This window comes from Labeo rohita, chromosome 4 (assembly GCF_022985175.1).
Source record: "Labeo rohita strain BAU-BD-2019 chromosome 4, IGBB_LRoh.1.0, whole genome shotgun sequence".
NCBI lineage: Eukaryota > Metazoa > Chordata > Actinopteri > Cypriniformes > Cyprinidae > Labeo > Labeo rohita.
In genome coordinates, this window is record NC_066872.1 from 20,865,261 (window position 1) to 20,890,495 (window position 25,235).

General features: G+C 40.5%; 2 protein-coding genes across 2 annotated transcripts; one reads left to right on the top strand and one right to left on the bottom strand.

The window, feature by feature from the left end:
- The first annotated feature begins 19,272 nt into the window (after window positions 1-19,272).
- LOC127164527 (putative nuclease HARBI1) lies at window positions 19,273-21,074 on the top strand. Its single transcript, XM_051108503.1, has 2 exons — window positions 19,273-20,381; window positions 20,716-21,074. Exons 1-2 carry the CDS (start codon window positions 19,712-19,714, stop codon window positions 21,072-21,074), a joined length of 1,029 nt encoding a protein of 342 aa, XP_050964460.1. The 5' UTR covers window positions 19,273-19,711.
- A 76-nt stretch (window positions 21,075-21,150) lies between these two features.
- Window positions 21,151-22,318, bottom strand: LOC127164528 (nuclear apoptosis-inducing factor 1-like). Its single transcript, XM_051108504.1, has 3 exons — window positions 21,904-22,318; window positions 21,507-21,720; window positions 21,151-21,416 (listed from the first exon to the last, which is right to left on the bottom strand). Exons 1-3 carry the CDS (start codon window positions 22,189-22,191, stop codon window positions 21,151-21,153), a joined length of 768 nt encoding a protein of 255 aa, XP_050964461.1. The 5' UTR covers window positions 22,192-22,318.
- Between the last annotated feature and the right edge of the window lie 2,917 nt (window positions 22,319-25,235).

The following is a 25,235-nucleotide window of genomic DNA, read 5'->3' on the forward strand; positions in this document are numbered from 1 at the left end:
TGGTGATCTAGTGAGCCCCCCCCTCCGAGGAGTGGGCTTGACCACGCTATTTTTCACCAACGTATTAGTGGAAGGTGTTTCTGCAGGAACCCTTCTGAGTGCTCTGAGGAGCATTGGCTATGGTCTAGGCCCTTGTCCTTTAGGTTCTGCGGGCTAGAACAGGGCCCATGCTTTCTATCGAGATAGTAAGTACAGATCTGCTTTCGGTTTGTAGTGGCTTATGCCCCCTCGAGAATACCCACAACACAGCCCGAGGGCTGGGGATGCTGCTGCTCTCTATGCAGCCATACAGTGTTGATGGATTCATCTCTGCTGTTATATCCCGTATCCTGTGATCAGGTGTTCCTCCTGTCTCTCAGGAGTTAGAAGCCTGTCCCGACGCTCTAACCTCTCATGCTGGTTAAGTGTATCGGCTCCATGGCATAATTATTAGACAGCTAGCTGCGGCTAACTGTCTGTTTGGAATAGCGATGCTCCCCTGACCTTGAGAGTTTGCTCTGAGCATTGTCCCAACTGGGCAACTGAGGTTCACCCTTACTGCCTTCCCTTTGGAGCCCTGTTTGGAATGCCTGCAGTGCTCCCCTCATTCTGAGGGTCATCTACTAGCACACCGTTTCCAAGCGGTATTTCTAAAATCCATTTTATGGTAAGGCCCACACAAACTTTTGGGCACTTTCTTAAATCCATCTATATGGTAAGTGCACACACAAACCTTTGGGCACTTTTCTAAAATCCACATTGTGGTATGGAATGCACCTACATTTTGCGTCCATTCTAAAATCCTTTATGGCAGAGATTCACACGCTTATGCCCGTACCCTTCTTGAGTTGGTTAAAAGCATCTGTCAGGCTAAAGTAACGGTTACACGTATGGGTTACACGCTCAAATCTCGTGCCCATTCTTTGAGTTGGTTGTGCCCGGTCACCTTGGGTCCCACTCTACTTACGCATCCTTGAGCAGGGGGTTGCTATCTATGTTCTGTAGGACGGTTCCTGAGGGAACCTATGCAGAGCCCGTGGTAGCCCCCTGGGTGACAGGCCAAACCTAGGCAAAACCCTAGGCACTTGACCATATCCCCTCAAAGGAATATCATCTGATTCCAAGCTTCGAGTCATACCCCGGGTCCAGCATTTCTGACCCCTTTGTCACTGACAGCCGTCACTATGTCTCAGGGGCAACTCCCTTAAGCTTGAGAGAGTTGGTACTTACTTGTCGTCTCTATGATGGCATGCACTCCCCTCAGCATGGCAGCGTGGGTATAACCGTTCTTCATAGCGACCCCTAGAGGACGCAGTTCAATGTCCTCGAAAGGGAACGTGTCAGGTTACGTATGTAATCCTGGTTCCCTGAGAAGGGAACGAGACACTGCATCTTCTAGTCTTGTCACCATGCATAGGACATAAGCTTCAGACGAAGACCTAGAGGACTCAGTGTCAGGGTTACATATGTAACCTGAGACATTTTACTGTTACCATGGTTTTACCACTGTATGCCTAGTTTTACTGTGGTATTTGTAGTTAAAGCACAATAACCACAACATTTACCATAGTTTTACCTCAGTATCCATAGTTTTACTGTGGTATTTTTTTAGTTAAAGCACAATAACCACAACACTTACCATAGTTTACCACTGTAAGCATAGTTTTACTGTGGTATTTGTAGTTAAAGAATAATAACCACAACACTTACCATAGTTTTGCCTCAGTATCCATAGTTTTACTGTGGTATTTGTAGTTAAACCACAACAACCACAACACTTACCATGGTTTTACTTCAGTAACCATAGTTTTACTGTGGCATTTGTAGTTAAAGCACAATAACCACAATGTTTACCATGGTTTTACCACTGTAAGCATAGTTCCCTTTCGAGGAACTCGAACTGCGTCCTCTAGAGGTCGCTATGGGGAACGTCTCGTGCGTGACCCGTGTCTGAAGCTTATAAACAAAAACTACACAGTACTGGCCGGCAACAGCCTATGACGTCATACCAGCACGACCACATAGTACAAAAGGGCGCCGGTTGAACACATCTTTCTCTTTTTCGTCTTCATTTCTGACCTTTTGTGTGTGAGCATTTCTCTCACCAGTACGGCTCATCTGTGACGATGTGTGGTAAAGAGCAAATGCTTTCAGCTCTTGAGGGAGTTTATTGCGCTCTTTGTTTGTCTCCTGCGAGAGGTAAGCATGCTCTGATACCTGCAGCTTTCCTTACGGCTACACGAGCTATGTATGTATGGTGAGGAGTAAGCGAATATCAGCTGTACAGGGAGTTGAACGCGATCGTCGCATTTAATGCCTGTTTCTTGCGAGAGACAGGCATGCTCTCATACCTGCTTTCACAAGCTCATGGGCTCTGTGTGTGGTTAAGAGCAGCGCGTCCTGCTCTCTAGGAACTGGATGTGCTCATCACGATGCATTTGCAAAACACAGAGGTGAGTCTTAAACTGTTTACCCGAGTTTTACATCCGAATTTGCATCAGTGCGTTCGCCTGTCACGGCATTAACAGCGCATTTGCGGTAGCGGCAGCTCCGTTCTCGCCTGATTCCCAGGGGAATCTAGCGTGTGGGCAGAGCGTGTTTAGCTCCTGCAGAATATATGCTGCGTGTTGCGGTTGCGGTGTTAATTATCTGCCAAAACTCAGGTGTATGGACAAAAAAAATATTACACCTCCCACCCACACGGCCATCTGAGGGTGGTTATAGTTCAGCAATGTTAATGGTGGGACAGACTTATTTAAGGGCAACTATCTGAGGTTAGCTGTGTGTCAACTTGCCCCTTTTCGGGTTTTATTTAAATGGAAATGCTCCCCTTTCCTGAAACCAGCTATATATCTGCGGATAGCCATGTGCTAGCTCGGTTATCGCTCCCCTTCCTAGGGTTTTAAGTTGGCGGTCTCCTTGAGCCCTTACTTAGCTATGCTGTTGCCCCTCTTTGGATTTTTGTTGGACAGCTTACTTTCTGTAGTCCGGGTGGTTTCATTCAGTTCTACCTGATAGTCCTTCCTACACACATTGGTATCTAAGCATATCTATGTGCTAGCTTAATGACTGCTCTCCTTTCTATGATCTTTTAAGTAGCGGTTTCCTTGAGCCCTCTCCTAGATAGCGCCTTCTCCCCTGCTAGGGTTGTAAGTAGATGGCCCACTCTGGTGGTCTGGGTTGCGTTTAGGAGGGTTTATCAGGTTCTATGAACTGGTTATGCGGGACTAGCTGCTGATAGCTCAGTGATTGCTCCCCTTTCTAGGGTTTTTTTTAAGTAGTGGTCTCTTGAGCTTTTATCCAGACAGTGCTCTCTCCCCTCCCCCCCCCGATGATGGGACCCCTGGTTGCTGTTGATGTCTCCATCCTGGATCGGATTTGGCAGGCTTTCCTTATTCTGCAGCCGAACCACTAGGTACTACGAGGTAGTTCCTTGTTCACTGGGTCCCTGCTACATTACTGCAACCCCAGGGCTTGTTAATCTCCATTCAGGTAACCTTTAGTTTTACATGCTTTCTGATCACCTTTTCTTTCCTCTAGGACTTGTTTTGTTCTTCCTCTAGCTCTCAGAAGTTCTCTTCATGAGATGCCCCTGGACATCTCTGGCTGGATTCATCGCACTCTTCTCATGCCTCGCCCTGAGGGGCCTCTTGTTGCCGAGCTACACCCAATCCTCATGCTTTAAGGTGTTTTCTGCGTTAATCCCTTTTAGTGCTGGATTTGAGGAGCAGCAGCCTGCCAGGCATGATTAGGCCCATTCTGTTTGTGACTCCTGAGGGTTGGCTAGAACAGGGCCCACTCTTTCTTTTGAGAAAGAAAGCACAGACTACTTGGGTTGATAACAGCTAATGCTCCTCTTTGGCAGGGCATGGCGATGCCTTTTTCTAGCCATTGTTGGTTGCCCTGGTTAGGCTCCCCTCCATGGAGGGCTAGCCTTGGTGCTCGCCTCAGCTACAGGCTGAAGGTACTAGAGCACTTTATCTTATATGAGTTGATTTCAACTAATTTCTCTAAGAACAATTTGACTACCCCTTGATGCTGGATCTCATTCTATACCTCCTTCTGAATGCTCATCACAGGATACGGTAGTGCTCACCTCGCTGGGACAGGGTTTTTTGGAGCACACTATCCTTCGGTAGAGTGGGTAGTTCCTTCCCCTCTTGGGGGTTAGGTACCTTCCCTATGGCTGCTGACGCTCCACAACGACCTCATCAGATAAATTGGCCGCTTTCTGCCACCCGATGTGTTCCTCCTCCCATCACATTATGTGTGTATGGAAGATGCACTACCCTATTTGGGTACTTGAGGCCTTTGCCTCCTGGAGCTTTATGGAATCACCATCCTAGGTCATTAGACCTCTTCTCTACCCTCCTGACATGAGATGAGCAGGGCTGTGCTCCCCTCGCTAATGTAGGGTCATTAAAGCAAGCCGTTTTTTGGGCAGAAGGGGTAGATCCTCCTCTCTATAGTAGATTAGGTACCTACCCTACAGCTGCTGTGCATTCCGTTGCTGTCACATTGGATAAGTCGGCCGCTTGCTGCCGCCCAATGTGTCTGCTTCTGTTACAGAGTGTCCAGAAGTTGTACTACCCCATTTGGGTATTAAAGGCCTCTGGCCTCCTGGAGCTTCATAGAATCAGCAGCCTAGGTCACTTGACCTTGTTTCTGCCCTTGTATCTCTCCTGTCAGGAGATGAGCGTGGCAGTGCTTCCCTCACTAAGTAGGGTCATTTAAGCACACCATTCTTGGGCAGAACAAACAGGTCCTCCCCACTGTTGGTGAGGTATCTACCCTGCGGCTGCTAAATGCTCACCTTGATTATTAGGACTGAGCTTTTGTTACAAACTCATAAAATCGGCCACTTGCTGCCGCCCGATGTGTTTCGCCTTTTGCCACTTTGACTGCGCCGGCTGCACTGACCCATTAGGGCCTTATAGGTCTTGGTCTCCTGGAAGCTCCATAGACAGCAGCCTAGGTCTTTAGGCCTCTTTCTCTGCTCCTGTGATGTCTTTCCTGACATTGCATGAGCTTGGCATGCTCCCCTCACTGAGGGTCTTCTGTGAGCATGTCACTCCTAATTGGAGCTCATAGGCCCTTCTCTCGATAGAGAGGTACCTTCGCTCCCCATGGCTCTGGCTATTCCAGGTGGAAGCCCCTGGTGGGATGTTAAACCAGCCTTCTTTCGCTCCTCTCAACGTATGAGGGTCTCCTGTGAGCATGCTGTTCCCTGTTGAGCAACTAAGATTCCTCTTGTCCTAAGAGAGTTTACTTCCTCTGCTCCGGGGCATCCCATTCAGGTCGTTCAATATTGAGCTTTGCAATGCTCCCCTCTTACAGGAGGGTCACTTTGAGTATGATTCTGCTCCCTGAGAGCTTAGAACCTCCCTAATTTGGGATTTGTGTTCTCTGCTTCCCAGAGCCTCTTTTTGTGAACGGTATTTCAGTGCCTTTGCTAGCCGGGCACATTCTAAAATCCACGTTGTGGTAAGAACGCACACTAGCTTCTTGTGTTCTTTCTAAAATCATGTATGGTGGGGATCATGCATTTAGCTTCGTACCCTTTCTTGAGATGTTCGGCCCCGGAACCTTGGGCCACACTCGAATTATGTATCTTATCAATACCTCTGAACAGGGTGCCGATGACCTGCCTGACCAGCTCCTCGAGCGAGGTCACGCAGAGCAATAGGTAAACCCCCTGTTGACAACCCGAGGTCTAGGCACCTGTCCTAGACTATAGGCTATATCCCTTAAAGGAATCTCTTTTCTGATTCCAAGTCTGAGCTCTGCCAGTACTGTGTAGTTTTTGTATATAAGCTTCAGACACAGGTCACGTAGGAAACGTTCCCCATAGCGACCTCTAGAGGATCCAGTGTCTCATTTCCTTCTCAGGGAACCAGGCATGCATACATAACCTGAGACGTTTTACTGTGGTATTTGTAGTTAAAGCACCATAACCACAACGCTTACCATAGTTTTACTGTGGTATTTGTATTTAAAGCACAATAACCACAACACTTACCATGGTTTTACCACTGTAACCATAGTTTTAATGTGGTATTTGTAGTAGAAGCACAATAACCACAACACTTACCATAGTTTTACCTCAGTATCCATAGTTTTACTGTGGTATTTGTAGTGAAAGCACAATAACCACAACACTTATCATGGTTTTACCTCAGTAACTGTAGTTTTACTGTGGAATTTGTAGTTAAAGCACAATAACCACAAAGCTTACCATGGTTTTACCAATGTAAACGTAGTTTTACCAATAACTGTGATTTTACTGTATACTATTTGTAAAGCACAGTAACTACAATGCTTGCCACACCTTTAATTCTTTTTCTTTTTTTTTTGAGGTAATTGTAATGTAATATTTTTTTTTGTCTTGCAATTACGTCAAATCACTTACTCTAGCAGTTTTTTAAAGAAACCATCTCTTGTGAATGCCATCACTTGTTCCTATTTTTCCGAAATGTAATCCTTAATTAATTTAAACATAGTTCTGCTCTCTCTTTCTGTGGTCCCTCATGACATTTTTATAATCTCATAATTTTGACCAATTCTGTCAGAAAGCTGCTAGAATTAACAGGGAACTTGACTCAAAGCTCCCAGTGCTGATCTTGAAGAAGCTGTCAAGGAGGCTGAACAAGTTGATTCAACCTTTCACAGTAATGTTGAAGACATTTAGCTATAACTGATTTGCTTTAATGTACACATCCTTATTTTATCTGTTAATAATAACTTTCCTTACAGTTGTTCCTCTTAAATATTTTGGTCACTATTTTTTTTAGCACATTGTCTAAACATGTATATATTTCTCTTTGTTTCAGCTGAAAGGGAAGACCAAAGGAAGGCCTGTCATGGGATCTGAATTGGGCCATGTTGTGCATTTACGGAAAAGACCACAAGCAAAGGCAAACATTTCTTTATATTTAAGTTATGTCAATGTCAGTTTGAGTACCTTGACTGAACTGTACTGCAGTTACATTTTACACAGCTTGCTCCACGGCCCCATCAGAAAGAACAACCAACAAAGTGTCATGTCGAAGTCATTGATGCAATTAACGGCAAATCAGCAAATTTATATAATATTGTACAAGCGTATTTATGCAAAATTCTACAACTTTCACTCGTACTTTTGTCATTGGCCATTGCCTGAACTCTCATGCTAATTTTGACCATTATAAGTAGTCAGTGTTTGTATGAGTGTTTGTATAAGTTTATATCAAGTCCATTGTGTTCTTTCTTTTATTAACCTTTACAAATTGCCACTGTCTCTTCCCGTTCTTTATTATGATTCTCTGAACAAGAACTATAATAATAGCTATTTTAGCATCTACACCAACAGATGATAACGTTCTGTTTACTGTTATACATGCTGCAGTTACAGTATGTTGTTGTCTGCCATCTGTTGTTGTCAATGTTTTTGTTGTTCATCATGTGATCAGTCCTCTTTCTTCCTGTCTTGCAGGATTTCTCACAAACTACGAAGTCCTTCTTCATCAACTCTCCACAATATCAGCCCTTCCAAAAGCTTCCACAACGTTTTCTCTCATGTGGCACATCTGCTTTCAGTACTTTACTGCCGTCTTCCAGTTTTTGCATGTCTACTTATTATTTTTAATTTCTCCTCTGCAGTCAACACTTACTCTCATCTCTACAGGAGTAGAGGAGTGGGCACTCCTGTCAATATATAGTGATTTATAACTACCACTAAGAACTAACTATAAAATTATAATTGTTATTAATCATTAATTTGTCTTGCATTTAGTCACAACAGAAGCAAACAATGATTACAGGAAAAAGGAGATATATCATTAAAGGTAATAATTGTAAAATATTTAAGTATTGTTCTTAATTTTTGCCTAACTGTTTGTTAAAGGGAAGAAAATATATTTTCAGTTGAAGCCTTGAATATTATTTGGCATCTTGTAATATGTTCTTTAAACAAATTCTCTTTTTATTCTTGAATATTGTACATTTTTATAATCAACAGTTTTTTGTTTGTTTGATTTTTTGCTTTGTTTTGTTTTTGTTTTTCATTTTTTTCATAATGGCACAAATTGTAAAGAGAATGCTGTTCTGGGCACTATGTTTATCTGGGAAAAGTTTGACATATTAATAAACATGAGGCCTTGCGTCAGAAGTGGGAGCAACTTCCGGTTCAAAGTAAACAAGCGGGACGTGACACTCATTCAATCAACAGTTGACAGGAGTAACAGGCAAATGAAGTCTCGTGAAGCACAGAGACTTTCCTCTGACTGTTTCGGGAAAAGATTCAAAGCTTCGAGAGTGTTGAAAACAGCGCAATCTTGTGGTTAGTAAAAAATAAAGCAGCCAAAAGCCTGTGAACTCCGTCGGAAGAAGCATTCACCACAATTTCCATAGATCAATCCATGTTATATGCACAAATAAAAGCCTAACCATGTGTTTGTTTGTTGAATTTCTGACTCTGATGACTTAATTTACCCATTGAACAGTGCCATTAAATGCCAGTATAAATATCAATATGATGTAATAGAAGAATAATGTACACATATATCAATTGCATATGGCATATATTTTTCCTGAAATAATTTGTATTTTCTTCATATTACTTATATGACTGGGTATTTATAAATTTTATTATTAAATAGGTCCCAATGAAAATGTACTCGCAAAGTAAGATCTGGGGGTTGAACATTAGGACACGCACAAAGAATTAAGCACATGACTGGACAGAAAGTGAAGCTTTTACGAAAGGGATTTCTACATTAATAAGCCTCGAATCGAAGCTTCATCTGGCATGCTCTTTTAACACAAGCTCTGATGTCTCAATTCCAGTGGTGGGCAGTAACGAAGTAGTTGTACTTCGTTACTGTACTTAAGTACATTTTTCAAGTATCTGTACTTTACTGGAGTAGTTTTATTTTGAGTAACTTTCACTTTTACTTCACTACATTCCAAAGTGTAAGATCGTACTTTTTACTTCACTACATTTCATAAACATATCGTTACTCCTTGTAATATATCACGTGCTCTGAGACGCACAAGCGGTGTCTGATTCATGAACAAACTGATTCTTTTCAATGAACCTGTTGAATTGATTTGCCAATCGCACCAAACGATTCATTCACGAATTGGAATGATCCGATTGCAGCTGTTCTCGAGTCGACAACTCACTGATTCAAATGATCCGTTTAGAGCGAGTCTCCAGTCAACTGAATTCACAAGTAAGAACCGAGAGATCTTGTGTGCGCGCGACTAATGCTGCGAAAAGTAAGTTACTAATGTCGAATTTTAGGATTAATTATTATATCTGAAAATCATATTTAGGTCAAAGCTGTCCGTTGTTTGTGAATCACACAATTAAAAGGTGATCTGTTTAAGCGCACTGAAATGCTTGAATTCAAACACAAAAAACGAAAAATTTAAATAACAGCTTAAATAAAATAACTCATGCACGTTCATATTCCTCGCTGATGTAACGTTAGCAGTCTTATTAAAATGCTACTCATGTAGCCCTACGTGACGTCTGTTTTTATATTGTTCAGCAAACAGTATACATTTTTATATTGTTTGGATCAGCTAGAATAGACAGATATGAATGTTTATTCAACCATACTGAAAATAAGTAAATATTGTTAGCTGATGCTAACTGTCTAGCTGCTTGCTGGTGCTAAGTTGAGATAATTTTTAGATATAAAGTCCACATATTTTTATTCAACCACCTAGATAGATTACATCTGAGAGAAAAAGGATGTCATGCTCAGAACATGGTAACTACAGTAATTATTAAAGTGGGAAGTGATGCCCTCTGGGGGCATTTGGCCAGGGGTGTTTTTACACAGACAATATTTGAAAGGAAAAAATCATTATGAAAATATAATTATATTTTCCTTAAAATGTTCTTGCTAACTTCAGGCCTTATTCTCATGTCATATATAACTGTGACGTTATGCAAAACAAGCTTTAAAACACTTTTTTCTTACTGGTGAAAATTTGATGGTCAAATCTCTCAGGTACATTGCAGTGTAAGCTTCACATTGAATATTACTACATCACTCTCGTCAACATAGTCCATATCAACAACAAAAATGTAAAAATGTATTAAGTAGCCTATATAAAATTGCTAAATAAATCTATCAGTACTTTTTTACTTAAGTACATAAAAAATCGGGTACTTCTGTACTTTCACTCGAGTAAAATTGAAAGAGGAGCACTTCTACTTTTACTGAAGTAATATTTTATTATACGTATCTGTACTTTTACTCAAGTACTCAACTTGTGTACTTCGTCCACCACTGCTCAATTCAACTGTCATGTCACTAGTTGACAGTCATTCAAGATTTAGTGATCAAAATTGGCTAATGATGTCGGAACACAAATTCGAAAAGCATATGTTGTCCATATGTGAGAACGTAATGACATCTCTTATAAAGGTGTGCATCTTCACTAAATAAACAATGGTCTAAAAAACACTTAGCCTCTTTGCTAATTAGCACACAAAATACCATTGGTATACTACATCCGCCGCCTCACCGGAAGTTGTACCCATGTTCTTTTTTACAGTACAGCGTTGTAATTACTGTAATTACAAATAGTATACCGTAAAATCACAGTTACTGGTAAAACTATGTTTACATTGGTAAAACCATAGTAAGCGTTGTGGTTATTGTGCTTTAACTACAAATACCACAGTAAAATTATGCTTACAGTGGTAAAACCATGGTAAATGTTGTAGTCATTGTGCTTTAACAACAAATACCACAGTAAAACTATGGATACTGAGGTAAAACTATGGTAAGCATTGTGGTTATTGTGCTTTGATTACAAATACAACAGTCTCCAGCTGACGTAAAGATGACTCTATCCAGGGTTAACCCACGCAAGGCTGTGGGTACTGACAACATACCTGGCTGTGTACTGAGAGACTGTGCTGCACAGTTGACGGATGTCCTAACAGACAGATCTTCAACATCTCGTTGACCCAGGTAGTCGTCTCCACGTGTCTCAAATCCACCTCCATAATTTCAGTACCAAGGAAGTCCCCGTTGTCCTGTCTGAATGACTACTGTCCCATAGCACTGACTCCAGTAATGATGAAGGGCTTTAAGAGGTTAGTCATGCACCACAGTATATCCAATCTTCCCAACACACTCAATTCGCTCCAGTTTGCATACCGTCCAAACCGCTCCATGGACAATGCCATTGCCTCCACCCTACACCTAGCCTGGACCACCAACACCATGTCACTCTCCAAGAAGGCACAACAGTGCCTACACTTTCTCTGCCGGCTGAAAAGGGCAAGTCTCCCTCCACCTATCCTCATCACGTTCTACAAGGGAACCATTGAGAGTGTGCTGACCAGCTGAATCACTGTCTGGTATGGGAACTGCAGTGCTGCTGACCACAAGACCCTACAGCGGACAGTGAACACAGCCGGAAAGATCATCAGTACTCCTCTCCCCTCCATTCTGGACATTTTCCTTGCACAATGCTCCAGTAAAGCCACCAGTATCATGAAGGACCCCACCCATCCCTCCCATCATCATCATACTGGGTTGGTTGATTAGTAGAGCTGTCATCAGCCACGTGAACATGATTAAAATGGTTTTATTTATCGATTTAAAAAAATGCAACAGTTAGAAGTTAGTTTAGGCTATAATGTCAATGGTAGGCTAATGTTAACAGCTGTGCTAACGCAGCAGCCGACTGTTCTACTAACTAATCTGAACGCATACGCTTCCATTTTAACACATGACCCCATGTAACAAGATACAGAAGCACTGAAATAATTAAAATTGTGATTTTATTACAAAAGAAAAGATTGTTGCCCTTACTTACCTGTTTGAAGGTGTACACATATCAGGTAAACTGGGCAAACCGAGCCTCGTCGGTGACGTCACTGCTGTAGAAGATCCTGTTTTGTTCTGATTGGTTGTTCTAGTCATGTGTCTTGTTGGTTGGTTGGTTTGTGTCATGTGACCTGTATTGTTTGATATATACAGCCCTCATGTGGCCCTAGTCTTTGGTCGTGTATTGAATGTCCCTGTAACCTCTGTTGGTAAGTTCTCATTTTAGTTTATGCCAAGTTTGTTCATGCCAAGTCAAGTCAAGACTGTTTCAAGTCAGGTCACAGCCAAATTACCCTACAGCCCAAGACTGGTTGCCCACTGAAGTTAAGCAGGGCTGAGTCTGGTCAATACTTGGATGGGAGACCTCCTGGAAAAACTAGGTTGCTGTTGGAAGAGGTGTTAGTGAAAATAACTCAACATACAGCCATTATTGTCAAAATAGCAGACCAAATCTGGACATCCTCAAACGTTTGACAATGAACATTGCAAAGCAGACGTTCATTTGTAATGTTCGCTGACGGATGTACTGCAGACCTAAACAGACGTTTGCAACGTCCGGGGGACGTCCCCTGTTTGCTGGGTGGAGCAAGGAAAGCTCTGGAGTGAAATCATCTCAGTTTTCAACATACAGAGTGAGTGCATAAAGCTGCTAACATGCTAACTAACATTTGTAAACATTAGTTGCTGAAATGACGATCTGTTTCGTAAGATCACGTGAGGCGCTCCTTCCGTCATGATAATCTTAATAATATCTTGTAGTGTGTGATGCGCCACAATTTTCAAATCTTGTAGTATGTGCATGTTTAAGATTTCAGGGAAGATAATCTGCAAAGGTTATCCTTATGTGTGTACTGCAAACAGATTTCATAATCAGTTAGGATTATAAAAATCCTGTAGTGTGAGCCAGGCTTAAAAGAGAGATACAAAATGTGTAGTGCAGGGATGCTTCCAGGACCAGTTTGAAAGCCACTGCCCTAAGTGATAACAGCACTATGTCATTTAACCATGCAAAGCCACATGTCCTATTCATCATGTTCATGTTTTTGTCTGCTTGACATGACCATACAAAGTTGTGTATCTTGTATTAGAGCAGTTAAAATTTGGTGCTTTGAGTACAGTCCTCTCATACTGACCACTGGATTTTCAACAAGGCACCTCATGGCAAAGAACTCTCCGATTTGAGAATTATAATTGTTGCTCTCTACAAAGATGGCCTAGGCTATAAAAGGTACAGTAACAATCTGAAACTTAATTATAGTACTGGGGCCAGGGTCATACAGAGGTTTTCTAAGACAGATTCATTCTGAATAGGCCTCACAAGGGTCGAGTACTCGTTCTGTGCGTCAGGTGCAGAACCTGGCTTCAAAAACAGATGCATGAGTGCTGCCAGCATTGCTTTGGAGGTTGCAGTAGAAGGTCAGCTTGTCAGTGCTCAGACCATACGCTGCACACTGAAACAAGTTAAAGACAACCTGTCCAAGAGCATGAATTACTGGAACCATGTCCTATGGTCTGATGAAACTAAGATAAACTTGTTTGGCTCAGATGCTTTCATCAGAATTCACCAGAGCTGCACAGGTTGTTGCTGGAATCCACTTCAAATCCTCTATAATGACATCAAGGAGCATATAGCAGAATTCCAGTACCAGCAGCACTCATGCAACCCCAGACCACCGTGCCTGACTGTAGGAGAGACACAATTTTCTTGGTACTGCTCACCAGGGCATCACCACACATGCTGGACACCATCTGAGCCAAACAAGTTTATCTTAGTCTCATCAGACCATAGGACATGGTTCGAGTAATGTTCTTGGACAGGTTGTCTTCAACAAACTGTTTGCGGGCTTTCTTGTAAGCCAGCTTCAGAAGAGTCTTCCTTCTTGGATGATGCCAATGCAAACCGACTTGTTGCAGTGTGCAGCGTATGATCTGAGAACTGACACGCTGACCTTCTACTATAGTATTGTCCCTTGAGAAGATGTACTAAAATGACTGCTGAAATGTGAGAGATGTACTCACTTTTGTGAGATATATATATACAATGTATATGAAGAGTTCAGATGCAAAAGCCTGTAAATCCATCTGACATTTTTTTTTTTTTTAAATTAGCATTTGTTTCTGGCTACTTTGTATAGGTTTCTATGTAATCTATGTACGAGTGTAGTAAATTTGATTCAAAATTCACTCAATGTAGTGAATTTTGCTTTTGCCAACCTAAGGAGGCGAAATAGTGTAGTGATGGGTACTCACATCACAGATGATGTTATGATTCTTGGATCACATATCAATTAATGTGTGGTTATGAGTACATTACATAAGAAAGATTGGTGGGATCTCTAACTTGTAGAACGTCTTATTGTATTATCAACAAAATAAAGAACTCTGCTGAAGATACCCAAGAGTCTCCTGGTCTTCGCTTCTGAGTTTCCTCAGAAACTTCCTTCTCAAGCTGTACAGCTGGCCCATCTAATCTGCGGCCTATTAGGTATCAAACTAAGACTGCTCTAGAGACAAAAAGTAACATTCACTCACTAAAAGATAAATCATTTCTGATCAATGACTTAATAACCACATACAACCTGGATTTTATGTTTCTAAATGAAACATGGCTTGAAGACAGCTGTAGTGCAACAGTCCTAAATGAAACAGCCCCCCCTAACTTTATTTTCATGAGTGTCTGCAGAGCTGTTAGGAGAGGTGGCGGTGTAGCTGCTTTATTTAAAGATGTCTATCAATGCAAGCAAGTGTCATTTGGTCAGTACTTGTCTTTTGAATATCTAGGGATTGTGCTGAAAGGTGCTTCACGCATTCTATTTATCATTATTTACACGCCTCCAAAATATTCTCCAGCCTTTGTTGAAGAGTTCACAGAACTGTTATCAATGATTTCCTCAGAGTTTGACTGTTTTGCTATTGCAGGGGATTTTAATATTCACATAGAAAATGCAGAAATCAAAACCACAAAAGAAATAATAACTGTTTTGAACTTGAAATTCACTATAGCATCTATAAAGACAGCCTTCATGCTTTCAATGTGGAACTAGCCACAGCAAGACAGAAGTTTTTCCTTATAAACAGCAACCTAAACAACACTCAAACTCTTTTTGCTACCGTTAAGAGACTAACAAACCCCCCAAGTCAGATTCCCAGTGAAATGCTCTCCGACAGCAAATGCAATGAGTTTGCTTCCTTCTTTTCTTTGAAGATCAATAATATCAGAAAGGTAATTAGCACATCCTCAAGTTATGCAGAGGTCACACAGATTCGACCGCAATTTCAAAAAGAAGTCACTATGTCTGTTTTTAAAGCAACTGATAGCAAAACTTTGGAAGAAATAGTACAGCACCTTAAATCCTCAACCTGCAACCTTGACACACTTCCCACATCTTTTTTCGAAAGTGTGTTTAACTGTTTAGAAGCAGATCTCTTAGAAGTGGTAAACACCTCACTTCTTTCTGGGACTTTTCCAAACTCCCTGAAAACTGCAGTTGTTAAGCCTCTTCTGAAAAAGAGCAATCTTGATAACACCACATTGAGCAACTATAGACCAATATCAAATCTTCCTTTTACAGGCAAGATTATTGAAAAGGTAGTTTTCAATCAGTTGAACAACTACTTAAACTCAAATGGATACCTGGACAATTTTCAATCTGGTTTCCGACCGCATCACAGTACAGAGACAGCAATCGTTAAGACAATAAATGACATTTGCTTAAATTCTGATTCTGGCAAAATATCAGTGCTGGTACTACTAGATCTTCGTGCTGCGTTTGACACTGTCGATCATAACATTCTTCTAGAGAGACTGGAAAACTGGGTCGGGCTTTCTGGGATGGCTCTCAGTTGGTTCAGGTCATACTTAGAAGGGAGAGGTTATTATGGGAGTATAGGAGAGCATAAGTCTAAGTGGACGTCCATGACATGCGGAGTCCCTCAAGGCTCAATTCTAGTGCCCCTCTTGTTTAGCCTGTATATGCTCCCACTAAGTCAAATAATGAGAAAGAACCAAATTGCCTATCACAGCTATGCTGATGATACCCAGATTTACCTAGCCTTATCACCAAATGACTACAGCCCCATTGATTCCCTCTGCCAATGCATTGATGAAATTAACAGTTGGATGTGCCAGAACTTCGTTCAGTTAAAAAAGGAGAAAACTGAAGTCATTGCATTTGGAAGCAAAGAGGAAGTCCTTAAGGTGAATGCATACCTTGGGGTCAAACAACTAAAAACCAAGTCAGGAATCTTGGTGTGATTCTGGAGTCAGACCTTAGTTTCAGTAGTCATGTTAAAGCAGTAACTAAATCAGCATACTATCATCTCAAAAACATTGCAAGAATTAGATGTTTAGTTTCCAGTCAAGACTTGGAGAAACTTGTTCATGCCTTTATCACAAGCAGGGTGGATTATTGTAATGGTCTCCTCACTGGCCTTCCCAAGAAGACCATTAGACAGTTGCAGCTCATCCAGAACGCTGCTACCAGGATTCTGACTAGAACCAGAAAATCTGAGGATATTACACCAGTCCTCAGGTCCCTACACTGGCTTCCAGTTATATTTAGAATTTATTTCAAAGTACTTTTGCTCGTTTATAAATCACTCAATGGCCTAGGACCTAAATACATTGCAGATATGCTCACTGAATATAAACCTAACAGACATTTAGATCATTAGGCTCGAGTCAGTTAGAAATACCAAGGGTTCACACAAAACAAGGGGAATCTGCTTTTAGCTATTATGCTGCCTGCAGTTGGAATCAGCTTCCAGAAGAGATCAAATGTGCTAAAACATTAGCCACACTTAAATCTAGACTCAAAACTCATCTGTTTAGCTCTGCATTTAATGAATGAGCCCTGTGCTACATCCGAACTACTTGCACTATGTATAATCCTTTTCCATTTTTAACTGTCTTAAATTTTATTTTAAATCAATTTTTAAATCATGATTATTGTTTTTATCATTATTTTACTGCCTCTTTGTGAATTATTGTTTTTATTTCTGTTTTATGATTATTCTACTTCATTTTATGTAAGGCACTTTGAATTACCTTTGTGTATGAAATGTGCTATATAAATAAACTTTCCTTGCCTTGCCTTTCCAACAGTTTTGGTGCCCTGACCCGGATAGAGCTTCTTGCCAGACATCCTTCCAGACTGAAATCCAGACACTTTTTTTCCAGCTCAACGATTTGGTGAGTGTCACTCTATCCAAAGAACCACTATAGGCCAGTACATGTGGTTATCCTCTGCGCCGTCAGAGAAGTGTTAACAAACAGCTGCAGGGTTTGGTTAACAGACTAGTTATCCTCTGTTCAGGCAGGGAAGGTAAAATACATTATGACAGTGGTTCTCAACCGGTGGGGACACTCTTGCGGGGGGGCGCGAGTAGGCTACAGGATGGGAGCAAAAAAAACAGAAAAAAAAAAAAAAAAATGCAAATTCGTGATCTTTGTTTGGATTCATCGGATCTATTTTCGCTGCTAAAATAGACCAAAACAGTCATTATTTCATCAAAAATATAAGTGACTTAATATTATTAACTTGTTTGTTGAACTGTCATATGAAATCAGTGTCACATTTTCAATCGTGAGGTGAAATTAAGTGATGGTCAATTGTCAGCTCTCTTGGTCGTCAGGTCGTGTGATGTATGTTGCTGAACTGTATTCAAATGTTATAAATATAAAAACACCACATTTTGAAATTTAACTGCAGTATGTCAATTTAGTTTATTTGTGTGTGCTGCGCTCATAGACTTTAGAAAACGGCGCTCATTTGTTTGATCAGTGATGCGCGGGTTGATCCAAAATGAGCGGGTGCTTGCGGTCACCCGCGGTTACCCGCAGTTACGAGTCATCCAAAAATATTTTTAATGATATTCGGGTCGCGGCGGTCGGGTCGTTTGAAATAAAGATTCCAATTAAACCTTTGTAATTTATAGGAAATATTCAAGCAATAATATATAAATTATCTCATGTATATCCTTGTTTAAAACCAGGGATTAAAAACGAATTCCAAGTAAAAACGGTATTTTTCTTTACATTTCCAGAGAGCGAAACGAACGAAATTAAACATTACTTAATAAATTCAAGGCATAATTTCCTTATTCATTTGATACAACTATTATAGCTATACAACTAATATATAAAAAATAATATTATTTTGTCATATTCGTGATTCCTGAATTTATATATGAAAACTTCGTTTTGAAGTGCATTCGTTAAGTTTGTATAAGAAAATTCTTTAGCCTATTGAGTTGATTTAATATTCTTGATAATTTTTAGAAGAAGTTAAAAGTTAAGAAAAAAAGGAATTAGCTTGTAATCTATATATTTAGGGCTATAGGCTAATATTTTTCTTAACTTTTATTACACTGTAGATCGAAATAAAATAATTCTTGATCATATTTAACATCGGAGAATCACTGATATAATTTAGAGTACTTCGAAAACGAAACTATTTAAATCTGTATAAAGGAAAGACAAAATAAATCACAACAAGAACAATCTGTATTTTTCTTGTAATCAAGAACATTTCTTTTGACAAAATAACCTAATTAATGACGAATGATTTTTGACAGTGAACGCATCTCCACCGCATAGCCGCATATAATCGCTGCTGTCAGTCGCAGATATTAAACATGCGGTTCAGGAAGCGGGTCGGGTACAATATTTTCTTTTTCTTTTTTTGCGGTCCGAGTTGCGGGCGGGTTATTTGAAAACTTCGGTCGGGTTCGGGTTGTTTATACATTGACCCGCGCATCACTGATATAAAACGAATAAACTAGTCAGAATATAGGCTACATTTAAAGCTTTCCTTTAGTTTTTGTGAAATATACGCACGCACACAGCCACGCACACATAAACATGTTTAAATACATTCATGTTGTTAATAAATAAATTACAATAAATTGTTGTAACAGCAATATCTCCAAGTTTTGTTTTTCACTGTAAAAATGTAATGATTTTCCAATGCAAATACCGCCACCTTTTGGTGCTACTGCCAATTATAACAATAGTCTTAGTAATGATAATAGGCCTACCAACCGCTACTGATGATAATAATAATAACAATAATAATAATAATGTGGGCCTAATAATAATAGCCTAGGGCTATCTATCTATCTATCTATCTATCTATCTATCTATCTATCTATGTATGCAAGGCGTTATGGTTAGTTTTGGGGGGCCCAACTGCAATGAACCAGCTTTGGGGGGGCCCAGCTTGCAAAAGGTTGAGAACCCCTGCATTATGATGTGTATTCACTAGCTTATCCTCTGCTTTGCCAGAGAAGGTTAAAAACAGTTGCTCTGTGCTAACAAACTTATCCTCTGCTTGCCATGGAGGTTTTAGAAGTGTCCTGTTGTGTCAGAGACATTGCAACATGTTCAAAAAGAACACAAGGCTGATTCCAACAATTGAGAAAGGTGGACTAGCTACCCCTTTATGGACAGACAGTGGGCCTCATTTATCAAACGATCGTACGACAAAAAACTGTGCGTACGATCGTTTCTACGCAAAATGTGTGATTTATCAATATGAACGTTTGCGGTGGCTACGATCAAATCTCACGTCAGCTCTGAGTTCGTTTTGACATGTGGTTGAGCGCGTGTAAGCGCGTTACCCGTTTGATAACTGAAGTTAATAATAATAAATAAAATATTATTTTGTATAAAAAGTGGTTTGGATGTGATTTCCTATTTCCATGGAGAGCTTGTTTTCTATTCAATATGCATATTTATTTAATCAATTAATTGTTTTAAGTGTTTAACTATAATCTAACTAATCAATACAATTACAAGCATCTGGTAAATTTGCAAATTTGCAAGGTAATTAACTACTTCTGAAAACTATTTCAACAACACTTTCTGACCATCAATAAACATATAGGCCTAGATAATGGCAGATCTGGCTCTATTAGAGGACATGCACGCGGCCCTAAGACGCGAACGGGTTTTTCTGGACCGCAGGGATCTTTTAATGGAAAGTGATGAGTGGCTTTTAAGTCGCTTTCGTCTCCCAAGGCATCTCCTTGTTCAACTGTGTGAAGATCTGGAACCTCAGTTAAGAAGAGAAACCCGGCGTTCACATGCCATTCCTGTGCCTGTAATGGTGCTTTCAACGTTAGGGTTTTTGGCTACCGGGACCTTTCAGCGGGAGATAAGTGACAGATCTGGAATTTCACAGCCAACATTTAGCAGAACCCTGCCAGCAGTGTTAACAGCTATTAAATCACTTTCTCGTCGATATATTCAATTTCCCTTTGATGATGGTCAGCAGTCTATTATTAAAAGAGAATTTTACAGAATTGCGGAGTATCCTAATGTGGTTGGTGCAATTGACTGTACGCACGTGCGGATAAAAGCACCGTCCACGAATGACTATGCATTTATAAACCGCAAAAACTACCATTCCATCAATGTACAAATAATTTGTGATGCCAAACTGACCATCCTTAACATGGTGGCCCGGTGGCCAGGCGGCACACACGATTCCTTTATTTTACAGAACAGCAGTGTTGGCATCAAGTTACGGGACGGCGCACTGCAGGGACGTAGTCATTTACTTGGTGAGTTACTACACTGTGAAAAGCTGTTCTAAAAATAAAATGCTTATAACTGGTCACACCTAAAAAATCAATTTACATTTTCATACTTTATAGGGAAAATGTAAGATGAAAACACAAAATAATTATTTTTTTCATCTTAAATTGTCCCTTTAATGTAATATCCTATTTGTAACATCCAAACATTTTTCAACCAAATATTTTTTGTAAGAGTCAAAATTTAATGAAAAATAATTTCATTTTAAAATGTTTTCGATTTAAGTTGATCCTTTACATTGTACTGCTTCTGTATTTTAAAGTATTGCAATAAATTAACTTTTTTTTTTTCGCTAAATAGGAGATAAAGGTTATCCCCTCACGGAATACCTGGTTACCCCACTGGCAAACCCTGCAACAGAACAGGAACGCAGGTTCAACACTGCGCACATACGCACACGATCCACAGTAGAGCGCTGCATTGGACTGCTTAAAGGCAGATGGCTCTGTCTTGGTTCCGCGGGGGAGCTACTGTACTCACCACAGAAAAGCTGCGACATAATCCTTGCCAGTGGGGTTCTACACAACATCGCTCAGGGTAACGGGGTACCAGATGATGTTCAGATGCTGCTGGAGGAGCGAATGCCTAGAGAGCCATGGCTAGCACAACCGCATATGAGGGCAGTACAGAGACGCCAGGAACTCGTTGATCGTTTCTAAATGCAATTTTGTTTAAGTACTCATTCATTCTGATAAAAAAAAAAAAAAAAAAAAACAAAGAACGCTTTAATAATTCTTATTTTTGAGATTTCGTTTTTAGATTCTCGTTTATTTGCTTTAAAGTTTCATTTATTGCAATTAATGAATGATTTATCGCTGTTATTCCCTGGATTATTTCTGTTTGTTTCGCCAGGACCTCGGCTGTCACAACCCACGGTTGTCGTGGTCTTTGGGTGGAGAACGAATGTGCGGTGTGACAGCTCGAGGTTGGCTGGCTTTGTGCGGCAGGCTCCAGGCTGGTTTGTGTAGAATGAGTACCGCTTGTGCTTGCCTCTGACATATCTAAAAGTAAAAATAAACTAATTAAACATCAACTTCTGTATGTGCTTCATTTACGTTGGCCGAAATCAGAATTAACAATATTTTACATACCCTCCTCATGGATAGAAACATGCTCGTCCGTGTCTCCTCCGACACTTATTCCCACAATTGATTCTGGTCCGATGAGTGCAGACACACGCTCCTCTGTTGGAGTCAGCACAAACCTAGGGTCTGGCTGGCCTCCTCCAGTTTGCGTGGTGCTGCGTTTTAGGGCCGCAAGACGCTTTTTGGTTGAAAGTTTGAGGTCGGCCCATTTCTTCTTCACCTGCATGAAATTTATCAACAAAATATATGAATGAAAAATGTTCAGCAGTTTTCCCGTATTGCTTTTAACACGAACATGTTACTTTAGTGTTATAGTGTACGTTACTTTTACTGTAAATATTAATAATACTTGAAATTCTCCAAATATAAATATGCAGTAAATGTCCAATCAAATAATACAAACCTCAACAGATGTTCTGTTAACATCGCCAACGCTGTTGACGGCAGCTGTTATTTCGTTCCAAACTGCGTTTTTTTGGCTTCCTTTAATGCCACTTTTTAAGCTGCCGAACAATACTAGCTGGTTTGACTGAACCTGTGTAATTAAAACGTCAAGCTCTAATTCAGAGAAGTTTTTCTTTTTGACGGGATTCCGTTTCGCCATCTCGCAAAATGTATAGGGGCGCGGCATCACCTCCCTGAATTTATAGGGGCGTGACATGTAAATTACGATGGATTTCAGCCGCCGCATTTATCAAAGAGCGATTAATCGTACGACAAGATTGGCTGCGTAGGAACATTTAATGAATCACACGTGAATCTTGTCGTAAGATCAATTTTACGCTTGAATGTACGATGGTTTTTACGTTCGTTTGATAAATGAGGCCCAGTGAGTTCAAATTATTGTTAGGAGAGCACATGGACTTGCAAGAACAATGTGAAAGGCATTGTTTGCTGCCACAGAGAATATGGTTTAGTGCTAGTTACACAACAGTCTCAGCATAACTCGGAGCTAGAGGAACAGGACAAAGAACTCCATGCTAGAGTATCCTCTTTGACTAGGAAATTGAACCACATCAAAACTTCAGCGAAAACTGATGTGAAAGAAGTTAGTCAGCCTGATAACAATTATCCTGACTTACAAACTTTTTTTGAAACAGACGTAGCATCCAATCAGTAACTGATGTGCCTATAGATTCAGTGAAGATATGTGGCGCTAGGAGAAGATCTCAGGGAATTGAGGGAATTGAAAGTGTTCCTTCAAACTCTTCTGTTGTCCAAGTACAAACTGTTGCCAATGCGCTAGGACCTAAAGATATAGAGAAACTATCCTAGAGCTTACCCTCACCCTCAGCACTCACAAATTTTCTAAAAATTTAGAGGAGCATTGATCAGTAAAATGCGCCTCTACGACATGTCGTTATTAGAAGTCACACAGCTGATGTTACAAATTCTAACTGAATCTGAATTCAACCGTTCTGAGTCTGCTGTTACTTCTGAACTACAATATGCCAGTAAAGGCGATTTGAGAGAGGGTGTTTTGAAAACTCAAGAAATATCTGAAAACTAAAGAATATCATAGGACCCAAACTAGACTGGTCCAGAATCACTAACTGTGTGCAAAGGAAAGAAGAAACTGTGAGTGAATACACTGAAAGGTTTTGTCAGACAGCTGTTACTTACGGTGGAATAGTTGATGATCCGGAAAATGTGCTAGATGACAAGGGACCCCTAGTCCGCATCTGGTCAGATGGCCTTGTAGCCGAGTACAGAAAAGCATTGCCATTCCTAGATCTAGCTTGATCTAACAGGACTCTCAGAAGTAACCTAGACTGCTTAGCCACTTGGGAAAGAGACTCTAATGTTAAAGCCAGAGTAAAGATTGCAGCAACATCCTTTCAGGCCAACACAAAGAACCAACAGAATTGTAAATGTCCTAAGAGGGAGGGCAGTTGTCATTACTGTAGTAAACCTGGATACTGGATGAAAGAGTGTAGGCAAAGCAAAAAGACATTAGGAGAAGTGAAGAGCTTTACTCAGCTCTTACTCAGTCTACTTACCACTCTGAAGCAGCCCCTCCCCACTTCGTTGAACTGTTGGAGCAGCTTGCTCAGGTGTTAACTGTTAGGGCTGTGAGTGCTTAATTTCCCCAGTACTGTACAAAATGAAATATTTGTAAATAAAACTACAGGAAGGTGACTGTCACTCCCTTCCATTGAGAGAATGCCAGTTAAGTACACTCACAGCCTTAAAAGCTATATTACAACACACTCCAGTCACTCACCCATCCTTTATGAGTTAATGATGTTTACCATGACTGAAGCGTCATTGAAGGATGAAGATGTTGCCCAATAAAATTTGCAAACCAATTGGGACAGACTAGGACACACACAGACCAGTGAGGAGCCCAGGGAAGAACTGAAGTGCAACAGGCCTCGGGGGCCAACCCTGTGGTGAAGACTTCCTTATAGGCTTCTCCTATCAGTAGATTATTCCCACCTAACTGGTCCATAGGTATCAAATGACTTAAGACTAGGTCAACAAAACCACTATACCATCACCAGACTCAACCGATCAGACCGATCAACCACTATATGATCAACAGAAGTCTACAACTGTCTATGCATGAATACTGCTGGTCTGCTGTTTCTGTGTTTTCTTGTGTTGCAGGTATGTGTACATGGTATGTCATCTTCACATGCGGCACCCTGGTGTAAAGCATCACCTCAGACATTCATGAACAAGCTTCATGAGGGCAAAGAGTCATCTGAATGAATCGACGTGGGAAATGGACTACAGAAAACAGACTTCACAGTTATTCAGGTGCCATGGACTTCAGGACTTCCACTTTTATGCTATATGGTTTTCTTTGTCATCATGTAGCTTGCACGACATGTTAACATCCATGTTGTATGTGACAACAGTTATGGATCTGAAAAGAACTATTACTCCTAATTAAATCTAGGACAAGACACGGAATAAGATATATGTGCCTGTAACTATTTGACTGGATGATGAATGGAAGATAGGGCTTAATGTTAACAAATATAGGCTATAGAATGGATTTATGGAGGTTTAAATTTGAATAATGTGAGAGTTATTAGAACTCTCAAAGGGGGGACTGTGGGATTACAAATTTAAGAATTAAGAATTCAAGATATCCAAAACGTCTCCTGGTCTCTAAGAAAAAAATTCACAACAACACACACACATATATATATATATGCAACTCTTTCTTCAATCAGCAAAAAGGTGTGCTCTCTCTGTGTGGTGCAATCTGCGTAGTCTGAAAACCTAACTTGCTTGAATAGATTCAACCTATGAGCGAAGCCGATAGGCGGGACAACATGCAATACGGTTTTTTGATTGGCTTAAAGAAAGCCAATCAAATTGGCTTAAATTAAATTCTTCTACTTCGTAACGGGGTTACAAATTAAAAAGGAGTCCGGTGTAACTCAAAAGTTGGAGACTCAGACTTCGTATCTGTTGTTGTCTCACCCTTGCAGACTCTGTTCATTCTTTTGTAATCATAATAGTTTCCTTGCATGTTAAATGCCCTATTTCATCAACAAGTATTTATGAGGTCCATGGGTAACACTTTACTTGAAGGGGTGTGCATAAGACTGACATGACACCTTCATAATCATGACATGACACATGTCATATATATGAAGGAGGTTTTATGCATGTTTATGTCAGCTGTCATTAAGTGTCATTTGCTCAGTTATGTCAGTTTTAATGCAAAGATGACATTGTTTAAGATGCCTTTATGACAACTTGACATAAACCAATACA